The sequence below is a fragment of the Chlamydotis macqueenii genome, chromosome 3 (assembly GCF_036417535.1).
Source record: "Chlamydotis macqueenii isolate bChlMac1 chromosome 3, bChlMac1.mat, whole genome shotgun sequence".
NCBI classification, from domain to species: Eukaryota; Metazoa; Chordata; class Aves; order Otidiformes; family Otididae; genus Chlamydotis; species Chlamydotis macqueenii.
Genome location: NC_141558.1, coordinates 88155380 through 88172695, shown reverse-complemented (window position 1 = coordinate 88172695; position 17316 = coordinate 88155380). Strand labels below are relative to the sequence as shown.

Here is a 17316-nt window from a genome sequence, read left to right as displayed (position 1 = left end):
TCCAGGTCCCTCTGGATGGCATCCCTCCCTTCCAGCGTGTCGACGGCACCACACAGCTTGGTGTCATCGGCAAACTTGCTGAGGGTGCACTCTATCCCACTGTCCATGTCGCTGACAAAGATGTTGAACAGGGCTGGGCCCAACATGGACCCCTGAGGGACGTCACTCGTGACTGGTCTCCACATGGACATTGAGCTGTTGACCACCACTCTCTCAGTGTGGTCATCCAGCCAACTTCTTATCCACTGAGTGCTCCGTCCATCAAACCCACGTCTCTCTAGTTTAGAGAGAAGGCTGTCGTCCAGAACAGTGTCAAAAGCTTTGCACAAGTCCAGGTAGATGATATCTGTTGCTCATCCCTTGTCCACCGATGCCGTCACCCCGTCATAGAAGGCCACCAAATTGGTCAGGCACGATCTGCCCTTGGTGAAGCCATGTTGGCTGTCACCAACCACCTCCTTGCTCTCCATGTGCCTTAGCATGGTTTCCAGGAGAATCTGCTCCATGACCTTGCCAGGCACAGAGGTGAGGCTGACCGGCCTGTAGTTGCCCGGGTTCTCCTTGTTCCCCTTTTTAAAAATATTATTGTATTAGTTTATGAATTGTGAAATGTGTCCTGATTTTATAGCTTTCTCCAAAGAAGTAGCAATTTAACTACAACTGAAAGTCTTGTTCATCGGAAGCATGTGAGCATATAGAATGTTGCTTAGTGGATATGTGTGCCATGAGAAAAATCACAAAAGTCTGAAATGTGCTTCCACCAAAAAATGGTTGGAACTGCTAATACAAATTTTTGGTGCCTGGTTCAAAGGGGAGCCCATCTTATAGTTCTCCATAGCTCAGGTAAAACACAGGAATCCACAGGTAAACACAGGTAAAACACTGGAATCCACAACGGACAGCGTGTTGATTAGGCAGCCGCTTAATACCAACATGCTCATCATGATGTTAAGAGCAAGTAAATGGGGAAACAGTGGGACAAACTGTATCTGAAATCCTGATCCCCAGACGCTTCCTAGGTGGGTACAGAGAAGTGCCTGAACTCACCCTAAAACCTCTCTTGAAGGGAAGTCTACTACCCTTTTTTGAAAGCACTGAGTAAGAATAATTTTATTGAAATGCTAATGAAATGAGCACTGTCCTTTTATTATAAAACCTTAATGGCTAGCACACTTCCTCAAGATGGGACAATTCAGAGTTCCTTTATCTGCCAGAAGAAGTTCTAATCTACATTTTATACCTATGAGGAGATGCCTTAACCCGTAAAAATGTAGAAACAATTCTTGGAACAGGACTGGGAACCCAGTGTCCTTAATCATTTATGGTATGAGTCATGCTTATTCCTGCTTTCTGGCTCAATCAGGAATTGTTTTTTGGAATATAACTGTATGATTTCAAGAGGAGGCAGAGAATATTGCCACTTGGAATAATCCTCTCCTTGTGATTAAAGCATTCCTGGAAAGTAAGAGTTTGTGTCTCCTAGACATAATAGGATAAATTTCTCATCTTTCTCAATGGGAGCTCTCACTGTACGTTAGTGTTTTAAGAAGGAAGGAGGAGATGAGTGCACTGTCTCTTTTCTCCAAATTAACACAGTGTCATCTACCACTACATTATATCAAGAGTATGATTTGGCAGGTGTATGATTCAAGAATATTCACTAATCTATCAGGAAACTTTGGTAGAGGTATATGTATTTTCTTAGTCTAGATTTGATTTAGAAATGAATTAAGCATCATTCTGTTGAGTTATGCTGTGACTTACGGCAATTCTGCATGGGTACAAATTGTGAATTTTCAGATTTTTAAGAACTTAAGGTGATAAATTTGGAGTGTTGCAGGAGTTTAAGTGATCTTACAGCATCTTAAAAGTTTTATAGATGTTCAGTTTGAATTTAGGCACACAACTTGAACTTTCAAATCTGTTTTGGATCTAGATCTAAGTATTCTTTGAGCATAGGTGTCAAATTAAGCCTCATGTCAGTGTCAAAGTGTTATGCTTCTGTAGAGCAAACAATTGCTGAAGATAAATGGAAATTTATTGTAAGATTTGATGAAAGCGTAGAGTGGCTGCTTAGGGATTTATATTCCATCAAATATATATATATATATTATTTTTTTTAACAATAATGAGAATGTTTCAATGGTAAAAAGGGTATGCATGTATATATATTTATATATATATATATGATATTGGATGGAAAAACTTTGGAGTAAAGTAAATTATCGGTAAGTTATCAATTAAGTGATGTCCATGGTAGTGTCTCAGCAGGCAAAGTTAGTCCTACATTAATGCCATGTAATTTTGACTTCTTATGATGCATCACTAAATTGATATTACTCTTTTTATTGTAGACTTTTTGGAAGCAGACTTCCTTTTGTTTTTATGGTTTTATGTTTTATAAACCTTGTTTAAAATTGACTTGTTTTTATAAAAATACATAATCAGGTTTCATTTAATGTGATCTTTTGCAAAGCTCACTTCAGCAAGTTATTTAAGTATCTACTTCAGTCTCATTAGCAGTCACTTTTCTCTTCAGTCAGTTACTTCAGGATGTACGTAAGTTTGTGTGTGTCTTGTGCCCATGGACTTAAATAGGGCTTTGTTACTTCACAAAGATGTACTTGCATATTTTGGGTAATAGCCACTGTTCAGTCAGAGCTTCTGTCTTATTGCAAAGTCAAGTGCCTTGGCCTGAGACAGCTCCCATATCTGTAGGTTTATGGGTTATTCAGTATTACTGAAAAACAAAAATTTTGGAACAGATCTCCGTTTTTAGAGGGCTTCTACAGAAGATGACTTTTAAGACAAAGCGCATTTCTGTGTTACACGGGGAATGTTACGATTGTTAGGCTTCTTGCTAACAGTTAATAATTACAAACAGGTTGTTGAAGTGAGTAAAGGGTAAGTAATGTAGGACTTCATCCAGCTCCCACATGGATCACTCACTAGCCATCACTGAACAAGCTCCTTACTAAACTGCGACCTGCTGACGTTGCTGCTCTTTGTAGAAGGAAGAAAACAGCTGCTAGTAAGTCGCTGTTTCCTGTTCAGTGTGGGAGTAGGAGGATGAGGAGGGAGGGAGAGGTTAAAATCTCTGACCTCATTCCACCACTACACTTTCTAGAGCAGCTGAGTCACCCTGGAAGGGAAAATGCATTGCAGCACTGGAAAAGGCCTAGCGTAGCTTATGGGCTGGTGTCCATCTACAACTGCAAGAGCTCTGCTCTTCCTGTGGTTTGCTCTGCCAGGCTGTACTGCATGGTACTGATCCTGCCCACAAAAAGTTAGAGACACTCTCCTGGTTTTAGTGGGAACTGAATCATCTGTAATGGCAAAGACAGGTAAGTTAGGTCATAATCAGTGCAAGGATGAATCTGACTCTGCCAACGTGAGTGTTAGGAGTTTCATTGACATTTTTGGGGACCAGCAATAGGCTAATGCATTGCATTACTTAAAATCTCACCTTAAATTTCAACTGGTTGTAATATTCACATTATGAAAAGATTGGAGCTGCCTTGAAAATAAATGTGTAGCTGCCACTTTATGGTGAGAGATGAAATTTTCGAATTTTAATTTGTGCTAAAATGGTTGTAGTCAATGTAAAGATGGAAAAGTATGTGATCAGAACTGTAAGAACATTTTTGCTGTATTTTGACCCATACTATTTTTGCTTAACCATTTTATTACTTAATCAATCTCTAAGAAGAAGCTTCATATTTTAATTAAGCAATTATTTTAAGTAATTCACAGCAATTTGAAATAAAACTATCTTACTCTAAAAACTGCTACTCAAAATTATAACTTAATTTTTTCAAAGAATAGGAAAAGCTTTAGAATGAATGAAAAGAATCATATCCCCCCCCCCCCTTATAGTCAACCAGTCACTAGTTTTGAAATAAGCTGCAGGAATACATGTGCAATTCAGGCAATATATGTGAAGTGAAGCCAATTGAAAACATCATCTCACTCAGTTGTGCTGTCTTACTTGACAGTTTATGTAGTAAAGATGGAAAGTAATTTGTTTGGTGGTGGTGGTTTGTGGTTGAGTTGTCTGGGGTTGTTTTTTTTTCCCCTTCTCCTTTGACCTGCTGAACATCTAGAACATTTTTAAAGGAAAACAAAAGATCTGACCAAATGTAAGGTATTTCTGTTGTAGCATTCAAATTATGAAAAACTCTCTTGACTCTTATTACAGGCATTTATGTGATCATAGTGCCAAAAGTTTAGTCCTATATGTTTAATAAAGTACTAGGCTAGCCAAGAGGTTAGCTTTTAGTGCATAAACATACAAAGGAGTTACTGCTCTCATTTATGATGTTATAACAGTTTAAGAATCAATAAACAGTTTTCTGTAGTCTCAAAGGCAACCTTAAGTGAAGGAAAGAAACAATAAATACAAGTGAAAAAAACAGTTAGCTGAACACTTTCTATTTTGGCAAAATTTAATTCAGTCTGTATTTGCAGTGTTGTTATGCCCTTGACAGTTTACACTGATCAGCCAATAATTGGCAGAGTCTTCCAAAATTCAGCAGCTCTGATAAATCTGTGATAAATCACAAATGTGCCTTTTTCTTCTTTCTGTCTTGTTTTAAGTTAAATTGCATCTATTTCCTCTGTATTTCAAATATTTTTTTGTTCAGTGTGGCAGGAGAGATGGTACTGAACAATTTTGCTTAACATTGAAAATACTTCTGCTTTCTGTTTTAAAATGGTTGAGTTTTCATTATGAATCTTCAACTTTATCTTTTGTCAACATAATATTTGTAGCTGGTTTGGGAAAGTAATTATATGAATATTTGAGAACAACTAGGATGAAAGATAATGTCCTGATTTCAGAAATTTCTTTTTTGGAAAAAAAGATAAATTTGATTGGATAACTGAAGACTTAAGTGGTGTACATGTGGAGTGAGATGGAACTCAGGTTACTTGCACAACTTTTAATTTAATTTCTTGACCTTTTCTGCTTAACCATACATCATAAAAACTTTTAAAAATATAGTTACATAATAATTTGGCTGTCAAGCTCCCTAAATAAGGATATAAATCAGTGTTATTTAACTGACGTAATTTTTTTTCTTCAGCTTACCATGGATACAGTCCTATGACGGAATGCCCACAAGGCTACAAGAGAATCAATGCTACGTTTTGTCAAGGTACGATAGTACCCACAATTGATTGTGTTTACTTTGAGTACCAGTTTTCTGTGACAGATTCTTTGATATTTATGACTTAGATGAATGAATCCAGTCCATTGATTTGTATCTGGGAAAAAAATGTTGAGGCTATTTTTAATTCTTTCTTTAAATATTGGCAATTTCAGAGAGTGTTTTTTTTTGCTCTGGGACAAAAAAAATCTTTTAAAACTTCCACGTATACTCTCATTTTCTTTGATGTATAAAGATGACTTCATAAGGATTCTTGTACTTTGTTTTTCAGTAGAAATACTTTGTTCTGTCAGTTCTTCCACTAAACAGTGAACTTGCAGACTTCCTCTGTTAAGTCAGATGACACTAGCGTGGAAGTATAGAGTAATCAGAGAACACTTATTTTGGACATAAGAGACTAGAGACAACAGTACTGAGAACAGGCAGATAATGTCACTCGCAAATGGAAATGAAAAACCACGTGTACCTGGCTGCCATATAAAGTGGTGACCCGTGTACTTCAAGAATGTGCATAATGCATGTAAGGATGTTTGGAGTTAGACACTGTGTAAGTTGTGTTACTCCAAGATTATGCCCTGTATCTCCTGGCTGTAAGCACAGAAGTTATCAAAACATCTAGGGCTGTGGCATCTGTGTGATCATGCAGCTACACAGAAAGGCTTGGGGCATTTAAATTCTCCTGGCCTACGGCATCTCTATCTGACGAAGCTGAGCAGTTGACCATAGACATATACTAATTCTTTCTGTGTATCTTGGAGTATTGAACAGCAATGCCAGATGAGGATGTAGGAAGAAGCTTAATTGCTTGTCTGACTTGTTTGGCACAGCTCAAGTAAGCAAGAGAAAGGATCTCGGAGAAGATGTGAGCAATCCTGCAGTGGTGCTCTTGAGAAAGATTTGGGAAGGAAGGGAAGAATGTGTTCAAGTGAGGCTGACACTGTGACCTGTGGTTGAGTTTGTTAGCCATTGTTGACACTGCAAAAGTAAAAGAGGTTCTAACAAATAGTAGTGCTGGTGGAGAGAAGGAGAAAATGAAAGAGTAATTGGTGTTAAAGGCACTCTGGAGATAAAGTTAATTTTATTTAACTGGAAACTTTCAGTTAGCACATCAGTGAGGAACGTGCAGCAGCCACCTGCATAAATAAATTATTTTACCAACAAAAAAAATACAATTTGTAGAGCACTAAACAGAAACATCCCACTGCTTCCACTCCTGAGGGAGATGTGAGCTACTATCTGAAAGTATGGCCACTTGAGCCTATCTGCTGCTCAGTTCTCTACTTAGTGGTTTACCAGCTTGCAGGTTGGGGGCATTTGGAGGATTGTGAGAGAAAATTGAGTTGGGTCAAAATAGTAAAAGACTAAATGGAGGAGAGCTGCAAGTTGCATCTGAAGAGCTTGTTCCCTCATCTGCAGTGAAAGACTGTAGAGTCCTCTTAATAAAAGGGATGGGGAGATGTTGATGGCAGCTTACTGATCCTCAGTACACTGCAGAGGTGAAGGAGGTGAGTGTAAGGCATAGATGGGCCACCTTTTCATGCCTCAAGTTAAACATGCAAGTGGTTTGTCTATTTCAGCAACATGTTCTCAGCCATTTTGAAAGAGATTGTCTCATTCCATGTATTAGTTACGAGTGTTTTTTAGATTCTGCAAAAGAGAGGATTTTTAACTTCAAGCACAGAAAGTGTCTGGAAGATGCCATGATGCATTAGTACTGTCATGCATCCCTCTGAACATGGTCCAGGAGAGACAGGAGCTTTTGATACCTCCAGTAGATGTGTGCAAACCCCACTTGTATACACAATAGTTTCCTAGACAGCAGCCACCCAGCAGGCATTTAAAAGTGAGCAGGGCATTCATTTTGTTTCGAGAGGTTGTACCTAGGTGTTGGCAAACCTTGTTACGTGGGAGCTAGGATCCTTAATCAGGGGTTACAGAGAGTTAAAAAATTGCCTGGTGCTTCTGAAGGTTGCTAGAAGTAGGCTAGGAAGTTGTTTCACTGAGCAGTGACAGGCTGACAGAGAGGGAGAGTGTATGTCTCTGGGTAGGAGCATGAAAGGGAGCCAAGTCCTGCCGTGGAAGTATGCAGAAATAGATCCGTACCTGGTAGGCTAGTCATTGTTTGTTGTACTGGGTTTTAATAGTTTTTCCGTTACGCATATTTGTACTACATAACTAATATTACAAGAAATAGGAGTCTTTAAATAGTTTGGTTTATTACTACTCTCATTATCTCAGAAGAGAGTGAGCTGTAGACTCTAAATATAACTGGCAGTTGATACATGAAAATTTATAACCTGAGTTTAATCAGACAATGGGAATCAGACAAATTCATCAACAGTCTGCTCAGGAAGCAGACTGTTGAGTTGAGGATGGGGACATTCTCCTATCTTTCTGGAGAGGACAGAGGTGGTGACTGCTGCCGTTCCCCTTATTGCCTTATGGAGGCTTGGGTGGCTTCTCTGTAGTTTACTCACCAACACACTCCAAAAAAGAGGTACAAATGAGGAAGGAACTGGGAGAAGGAATATTCATGAAACAAAGCCAGAATGAAATTCAGTTCTATCGAAGGAAGTAACAAGATTACCATTTTCTTTCGTAGGGTCGGGATTTTGACCTCTATTTGGGCGGTCATCAGGAAAGCTAGCTTCGTATGTGAAAGCTGCTGGCAGGGTGCATTTCAGTCCCGAAATGGTCATTAGCATATGCTTCTCAATGGGTCAGGCAAAAGTGTCCTGTCTGTATTTATCTGAAGCAGATGTGCTTTTCTAGAAGCAAAGAGGACGGGGCTAATGAAGAAACAGCTGTCCATATTGCAAACATGGAGCAAAGCAAGAGCAATAGCTGTGAACAGAAAACTGTTTAAGCTGCTGGCGGGGGAGTATTATTGTAATAATCCTTACAATTAAATTGGAAAGGAGTGGCACAGCATGTCCGTATGCAAGTATACATTTTAATTAGATTGTTCATTACTGAAAGGATGTGCGTGCTGTGTCCATGCTCGGAAAAGGCCAGCATTGCCAGACCAAATAGTAATGGGGATATATTTCTGAATCGCTGCCTGCAGCTAAAAGAGGTTGTTGTTTTCACCTAGAGATATCATCCAGCTTGCACTGCCTTTGAAAACTCTGGCCTAAAAGCCTAATTAACCTTTTGTTCTACATTGGTTTTGCAGTTAAAAGCCTCCTTAGTTTACAAAGCCTATGTAGTATTAGTGTGATTAATAGGCAGATCGTGATTTTTTTTTTCCTTTCAGTGAGTGAACTAATGTGTTGAAACATTCTTCTCTAATGTGTACGTAGGACAACAAGGAACCATCTGTGGGTATGCTAATTTGAACAGTTTAGTGTAATTGCTATCAAGAAAGCTTTTTCCCCCCCTCAGTAATTATCTTTTCATTGGAGTGATTTATTACATTTGCACACATAGACGCCCTAAGGCTGTCTTTTAAGCCAAAATACAGCTTATCAGAGTTGCAACTTCTTTGTCAGAATCCACATGCGATGCTAATTTCTGGTTCCCTGTTTAGAATTATACTTACTGTTTCCTTCTTCTGGTAATGGTTTTCTTGGAAATCTGAAATAGAATTTAAAAAACAGATGGTGAAAAGGTTGGATTGAGGAAAATAACATATTGCCAATAGAGCACTTTAAAAATCTTATCTTAAAAAACTGGAAAAATACCTGAACGCTTGTTGTTTTTCAATGAAGTAAAAAGTTCTGTAAATGGAAGTTCTTGAAAAGTCCCCATACGCTTAAAATTAAATGTATATGAGCTTGGAGAAAGTACTACTTGTATGTTGATAGATCAGATTCTGTAATTGTGTGCTCTAGTGACTTCAAGCTTTTTTCCCTTGGCTTCATCATGATTTAAAATAAATTCTGAAGGTATATTCTACCCTCCTACATTTGTCCCTAAAATACAGTAATAAATCTGTTTTCTCTTCACGTTGTATATATATTTCATTAGAGCTTAGCTTCGTAAGAGATGCTATTTAATGTTACTTAGCTACTAAGTTAACAGCCTTCTTTCAAAGAAGTTCTTTTATGATTATCATACTGAGAAATAAATATATCTCCAGAAACTGGGCTGAGTTGCCGTTTGGACATTGATTATGTGTTTGAAAAGTGTGGTTCTGCAAACTTGCGTTCCAATAAATTCCATGCAGAAGCACAAAATGAGTTGGATTGATTTCTCCTGCTGCTACTCTGTTAGCTCACAAAAATCATTGGGTCATTTCTTAGAATAAGCAACTGTTGTTTTCTGTAATTTTGAAAAATATATATTGTAATAGTTTAATTAGCAACCAAACCTTGTTGTTTGTTTCTTTTGCCCCTTGCTGTTCTCACTATTCGGGTTATTATTGAAACAATCAACTAGAATGGAGGCAGTAAAATCTAGATAGTATATTTTTCTTAGAACTGAGGTTATCAATAGTGGTTGTAGCTATAGCAGAAACAGTTGTGACAGTCTTTTCAGTGGTGGTAGTAGATACAATTGTAATTGATTTTCATAAAGAGAATAAAAAATGATGCCTACATATTTAGCTGATTTGGCGATCATTCAGAGATGGCTCTCTTAGTGAAGCCTAGCATATACCTACCAGAATTAGTAAAATTTTCACAAATGAGACATAAATTATATATTCCAGTCTTAACTTGCAATATGAGATATTGTGCATATTAAAGCACTTACTGCATGAAAACGTCTTTCAAGGCAGATACTACTAAATAACATTTAATGACTGCCCACTAGGTTATTTCTAAGTAAGAAGTTGCCCAGTACTTTGAGGCTTGCTTTGCTTAAATGCAGCAAAGTGTCTGAAGTGTGTGCAGTTCTTGATGAAAGGCAAGTTGCGCACTGGGCATCAAAAGGAGATAAGCATTTTTAAAAAGCCAGTTTTTGAAGAATGCATAAATCTGATTTCAGAGCTAAAGGCAGAAGTATTGCTTCAGGAATTTAGCTTTCCATGGTGCCTAGGCCTGGAATCAGCTGTGGGATGCCGATGTTGAGGTTGCTTGTGTCCTCCGGCACCAGGCGCTTGGAACAGAGAGAATGAGAGGGGCTGCAGTACTTTCTAGCCACAAGTTTATTCTGAATATTTCAGTGCAGCTGCCGGGGCTGTGGTGGTCTGACTAGGCCTTCTGCTCTACAAGTTCCCTTTCTTGGTTCGGTTTTCATAAGAAACTTCTGGATATCATGGCTGTCCTAGCTGGAGGCTGTTGCATGTTTAGTGTTTATGCCTTGTCATATGTGTCATATATTGTATTTGAAACTGTGAAATCATATGTTTGGGTTTTTTTTTTGTTTATGCCTGTAATGTTACTCTGAATATCTGAATTTTTTTGATGTCTTTTGAGACATTTATTCATGTAATCAAAATTCACCTACCAGATGTGTAAAATAGAAAAGGGATTGAGTTCAAATTATACCTATTGTTTCAAAAGAGGGATTATTATTTTAATTAATACTAAAGCACTTCTTTGTATTCTTCAGCCTTGTTTAAGAAAATTTTAAATGTCTTTTAGTCACTTCAATATAATATAGTAGAAAAACAAACCCTGATCCAATTTTGGTAGTTGAGTCTATAATTTCTAAGTTATCAGTGCTTCCAAAGAGAAATTTGATGGCATTCTTTACATCAATGATAGTAATGATTTATTTCGAAAAACAAATCAAATACTATTTTTGTTTATATTTGCATTGTCCAAAATTCCTATAGTGACCCGTGGCTTTTTTGAACTCATAGACTGTTTTTCTTGAGGAAAAATGTTTTCTTTAAAATGAATAGATACATTTAAATAACCTACTGTCAGAAGATTGTGACTTTGACCAGAACACATTAATAAACGTGTACATTCAGTTCTAGAATTTTGTTTTAAAGTTAAACATTTAAATGTGGTTATATGCTCCAAGCGGTGATTATTTTCATGAACATAAATTCAATGTGTTAAGCATGGAGATGAAAGAATGAATTTTATTTTATAGGAGTGTTTCAAATTCCAGTATGTCTGTGACCAAATATGGGCCTCACTCGCTATCTGAAAAGGGCAGAGCATGGCTTTGCTCCATGTGTCCAAATGAGCTACAAGGCTGAAGGCAGAGAAGACAGCTTTACACTACCTTACCATTTCCTGCAATTTTGTGTTAGGACAGCTGGGCCTGGGTGGTCTGAAGAGCTGTTATAATCGTTGACACAGCCAAAACACAGTGAACTTCTCTTCCTAAATATTCTTCCAGCTGGAGGCTGCCAAAAGGAAACACTGCAGACCTGATATTCCAACCGACAGCTTTTGTAGGTTGGCCTATAGTGGATGAGCTCTCTGCTGATCAATTAGTCCTTTTACACCACTTCACTTGACTATAGCAGCCATCAAACCCTTCAGGTTGTGTTGACCTGTTAGTATGTAGAAGACCAGCAGGCTGTGAAGCATTTTCGTATTTGTTTACTGAGGAATCTAGTAAAGTATTTCAGTAAATGGGCAAATTAAAGGAGGTTGCAAGTAAATCATTCAGCATGTTTTACAGTAACCAAGTAAAGCATATTCTTTCAGCACTAAGTGACAGGTAAAGGTCTCGTTATAAATAGGCACAGGAATTTTTCCTAAGATTGGATGTTTACACTTGGCATGGTTTGTTATCTTTGGAGAAAAGATACTCACGCTACATTATAGTGTCATTAACCCTGGAATAAGCCAAAATGATTCGCTTCCTGAATGTGATTGAATTAGAGATGCCATTGCTCAAGGAAAGGTTAGGAGAGTTTCCAGTGTTGAACAGCAGCTAATGCATCCCTAAAGACTATTTTAATCTACTTTTTAAAACTGCTGTAGAATTGCAGAATACAAGCAGAACACTGGAAGATAATACCTTCTGCAGGATGTCCTCCCCTCCAGTGCAGAGTTCTTCCATGCATCGTCATACAGTGGAGAGAGAAAGAGATTCTACTACGTTGTACCCTTCTGTACACAAATACCTATAGATTAGTCAGAGGGAAACCTTCCATTACATGTCAAAATGCTTTGTCACTTAAATGTAAGTGCCTTAGAACAGAATTTGATCCCATATCTAACTTTTCTCCTTTTAAAGTTTTGATTCATATGTTTCTTTTTCAGTCACTGCAGTTCCCCAGTGTGCAATGCATATAAGAGAGCTGAACAAGTAAATCAATACTTGAGTAGAAGAGCCTGACTGTCATAATATAGATTGATATATTGAAAAGCCACTGGGGTTTTTGATTTTTAAGCAAGGAAGAACTGTTTAGAGAAAAGTAACAAATGGGAGTTAAGTTGTTTTTCAAAAGTTTTGTAGCTTTTTATTTCTTCTGGACTATTCAGTCCTTCCTGAAATCATAGTTATTAGAAAAAAATAGATTGTTACATTAACTATTGCCTGTACTTAGACTTAATGAAATTCAGTTTAGCTTTGTGATATTCAGCACATGTAATTGCAAATGTCTATGTGGTCATGAGTAAAAACTGAGGTCACTTCTTCACCTGATCAGTTAACTATTTGTGGAACAAGATTCTGCTAAAGTGCTTTCAAAACACAGTTGTGTTTTGGGATATTTCTAATATGAAATCTCGAAGATTGCCTTACCCTGGGCAGAAATCCAAATAGAATTTCTCCGTGAACATTCTTAGAAAGCACAGAGAAAAAGTAAATTTTCATTTTGCTTTCTGAGTTATCAATTATTTTCCATGTTATATCTACTAATTAACGTATGTTAAGTTCTTTGAAGATTAAGTTGGTTTTGGACTTAGTGAAACTATATATAATTATCATGGTTTGTAACAAGTTTAATGTTAGCATGTGCATTCTTGTCTAAATGAATACCATCTTACATTGTTCCTGTATTCCTCCTTTGCTTCTGTTTGGTTTTGGGAGGGTTGGTTGTTCTGTTTGGTTTTTTTTTTAAGTCATGAAGATTACTTCATTTGTAGTCACAGGAGACAAGCATTTGGTCAGGAAATGGTTGTTTTAGCTTGTTTTTTTTTTTTTTCCCAGGAAATTCAGTGTCAGTGAGTCATTAACACATTGCATTTTCTGAGAGCAGTTTGACCTGACACCGGCTAGAGCTATAAAAATCTGTGGGAAGGTATCAAACACTAACTGTTGCTGTTAAGAGAACCTGTTTTAAGTTCTCCTTAGTGGGGAAGATTGTGGGATAGATTAGCATGGGTTTGGGTTGTTCAAGCCTGGGAGCGCTGTGGTGGCTCTGGAGAAGACTGGTGGCTGACCTCACCATATATCAAGCTATGTGCTTAGAAGAGGATATAGGAGGAGCTGAGACACAGCAGTCTCATCTGTACAGTACTGTAGTACTTCTGTCAAGATCCTGGTTATGGCAAAGCTTCTCTGTATTTGAATGAACTTGTGAGAGCGGAGTCACCAACAGAGCCTCTTGGATGGCGTGTGGCTTCCACTGCCATCTCAACAGATCCAAAGTAAGAGTAAAACTTTCATTTCTCATCACACTTTCATGGAGATGGACTACCAAATCTAGGAGCACAGTGTGTCAAGGAGCAGTTCCACATATTTGGCACGTATAATGCTAAAGAGTAAGAGCAAAGGGTCAGGCTGTGAGTCACTGCAGAATGACAGTGCTGCTTCCATGCCATTTATACCAGCTTATTACCATTAAGAAGGATCAAGTAATTCACATTATCAAGCACGAACTATTAAAAAATATAAGCTTTATTTACCAGTTCTTTATAAATCATAAGTAACAGGACCTACTGTGAGAGTTTACTGTGGAGCCATGCAAGGTGCTGTGTGGAAAAACTCCTTGATTAACTTTTTTTTCCCTATATCACTAACAGAAGCTTTTTACCAATGGAACTTCATAACTCTGTTTTCTTTGAAAACTTAATATTAATATTTAGTTGATCTTTAGAAAGCCTTGTTTGTGTATGTATGGCTTTATAGTACTGCTACATATGGCCCCTTAAAATATTTCTACGGAGATGAATGAAGGTCCCTTCCAACCCTAACCATTCTATGATTCTGTGAAGGTGTTTGATCAAATCACTCTACAAAGCATGTTGTCAGTTCATACTTCTGCACAACGAAAGATTATTCAGACACTTCAAAGTGTTATTTTTTCTCTAGTTTTTTACAATGGAGCAAATGAATTGTCATTGCTATAGTAATTTAAAACTTAGATTTTTTTTTTTTTTTATGTCTGCACACAAGAAATAGAGGGCTAAAAAAAAAAATCTGTTAATCTTGAATCAGATTTCCTTTCCAGCTGCCTGAACAAATTGATTTCAGTGTAATTTGCACACCTGGCAGGTGGTAGGAAACATTTTGGGTAGGTGGCTTTTTACTACAGTCTGAAATAAAGTGAAGTAGATAGTAAATGTGAAAGGGATTTCTTTTTTTTCTTTTTACCCAAAGTTGTTAAATAAACATTTTCCTTACATGTTTGTATGTTTCTTTTGAAAATTTGAATGGGGTTTTTTAATTAACTTGTGGCTTGTTTCTCTTGAATCCTTAGATAGGCTTGTGTAATACAGCATAGAGCATCAGCTCTAATTCTATTGAGACGATATGACATGGAAAAGAGAAATTAAAAAAATACTATAATTCACTCATGCTGAGGCATCAGAACATGCACAATGAAGTTAACTTTAAAAATTGGACAAATTTAGCAAGAGGAATATCTGTATCAGGAACTCTGAAAGGATCATTCATTGGTATTTATATATGTATAAGCTGATAGTTAAATCTAGCAGTGCCCACATTAAATAGCAATAACAGTACATGTGAATGAGGTGTTAAATTTTAAATACTAGATGTACAAGAACAGTTCATCTGGGAAGAGATGTCATACAGAGGCAGTAACGACAACATCTGCGAATGTTCCCTGCAGAACAGTTGAATAATTTGGAAAGATGACTGTGTATTGATGAATTATTGGAAGATACCATCTACCTACAGTAGATGTAATGCCATCATGAAAGCTTCACTATTGGTAGGCAAAACTCTAAACCAGAATTCTCCCAGTATCACCAAATGATTCTAATGTGTTCCTATGCCAGTTTTTCTCAGCAGTGACGTGAAATAAAGTTCAGATCTGTAAAAACACGCATGATTTCTATTTAGGTGGTATTTAAATTCTTTTTACTTTAAAATTTGCAATTACATTTTATCTGTATAAAGACTTAAATATAAATTGTGTTAAAGAAATTATAAAATCCAAGTAGCATAGTTTTGCTATTAGGTATTCAAGATCACTCAGCTAGTTGAAATCAGTAGCATGTAACTAGAATTTAAGTGCAAAGCCAGATTTTATACTCCCTTCTGCAGAACAGATTTTTTTTTTTCGTTTCACTGTAAACGTGTTTCAGTTCAGTAGCTAAGTTATTCAAAGTTGAAAAACTACAGAGAATTATAACAGATACCATTTTTATCTTCTACAACATATAGATAGTTCTACAAATGTAGAAGATACGGTCCATTTGAGTAGTACAGATACTGGTGTTGTGAATAAAATTATTAAAATTCAAGTCAGAAAGCAGGTTTTGTAAATTTTTTACTTTCTCTTATGTATCTATGTGTTCGTAGGGTTTTACTTTTTGTTTTTCAAAATCCTATATAATTTCAGTATTGAAATAATAAAATTTATCCATGTATAGTTTTTTAACATTCCTTAAAATGAAGCTTCCTGAAAACAATGAGTAAAATAATCATATAATAAATGATAAATGCATCATTATCATTTTATACATTAAAAGTATGAATGCAGTTATGTTAAGCTGTATAACTACTTACCTTGCTTAAATATATCTAGAACGGTAGAGTTATCCTCCTAGATAGGAAGGAAAAGTGCCATATTTTTTCATAATGATGACATAGAAGCAAACAGTGATATATTTTAATGGTTAACAAACAAGAGACTTGGTCCTTCCTTGAAAATAAGAACAATAAAATCAGTCAAATTAATATTGTTTAAAGTAAGTTGTCTTTTGCACTGATTTAAAATGTAAATGCTGTCTTCACTAGACAAAAGAATTTCTGCTAATTCTAGTGGATATATATGTCTCAATTTTTAATTTTTGCTATTATATTTCTTTCGTCTCAATTTCTCCTATATTTTTCCTCTTCATCCAAATTCTATATGTGCTTTTTGCATATAGATATATATGTCTGTGTGTAATTTGTGTATTTGTATAATTGTGTTGGGGATCTTTGTTTTGAAATTAACCTGGATATCAAGATTTTTTTTTCCCCCCTGTATTCAGAATAAAGCATACTGTCTCTTCATCTTGTTTCCGATGACAGAGTCAGTGCTTTACCAAAGCAAGTAGAATTGTTCTGTGGTTTAGCGTTTGAGGACTGCTCTGACAACCCAAATTGCCAACAGGTAGAAAATTCAAAAGTGGGTTCTTGAGTGTTCCAGTATTTTCTTTGTATTAATTTCTAGGCATTTCATTGTTTTCTCTTCCCTTGTGTTCCTTGTCATGCCTGATGTTTGAAAGTGGAGAGTTAGCAATAAGTCCTTTCCTCCTGACAACTTTACAACAACATCAATGTGTTTCTGTTTAGGGATGTTTCAATAACATCTTCAGTTTGATAGCTGTTAAGATTTAAGTTAATTCCTCGCAGTGGTCACAAAAGGTCTTCCTTTGGAGATCAGTTGGCGCTCTGTAGATGCCTTCAATCTTATTTTGAGATTTCAGGGCAAAAGAAAGAACCAAGTCAGACTAAGCAACAGAAGAAACTGTCTAAAAAAATGTTCAAGTACATCAGAACAAGTCTAGCTTATTAAAATGTTCTGTATTAGTGCAGTCCTTAAATAAGATACTCCTGTGCTTATATGGGATATCTTCTTACTCAAAAGATTGGATGGGTCAAAAGGTAGACTGCTAGACGAGAATATTTCAGCAGGTTTTTGTGCTTTTTTCTTACACCAATCCACTCCCTCTGAAGTCAGAAAGTCATATAGTCTAAGAATTTCACTTGAAAATTCCTTTGAGGCAGAGCTGATCCTTTGTAATTCATGTGGTTTCCATCACATTTCATCCAAAGTTCTAGGATATAAATTATTGCTCCTTGTCACATGTGGTTAAGTGCATAGAGGTGAAGTTGATCCAGGTGGTGTCAAGATACTAGATTAGGTATAGCATTGGAAGAGCTGAAGGAT

General features: G+C 36.7%; 1 protein-coding gene across 5 annotated transcripts in view; it reads left to right on the top strand.

Annotated features, from left to right (window-relative positions):
- The window catches only part of LTBP1 (latent transforming growth factor beta binding protein 1), a 200847-nt gene that overhangs the window by 105590 nt on the left and 77941 nt on the right, over nt 1-17316 (top strand). For all 5 annotated transcript variants that reach the window (XM_086744059.1, XM_086744063.1, XM_086744060.1 and 2 more), the window contains one exon: nt 5085-5156. In XM_086744059.1, coding sequence (XP_086600185.1) covers nt 5085-5156 — 72 coding nt within the window. The remainder of the gene's footprint in view (nt 1-5084; nt 5157-17316) is intronic.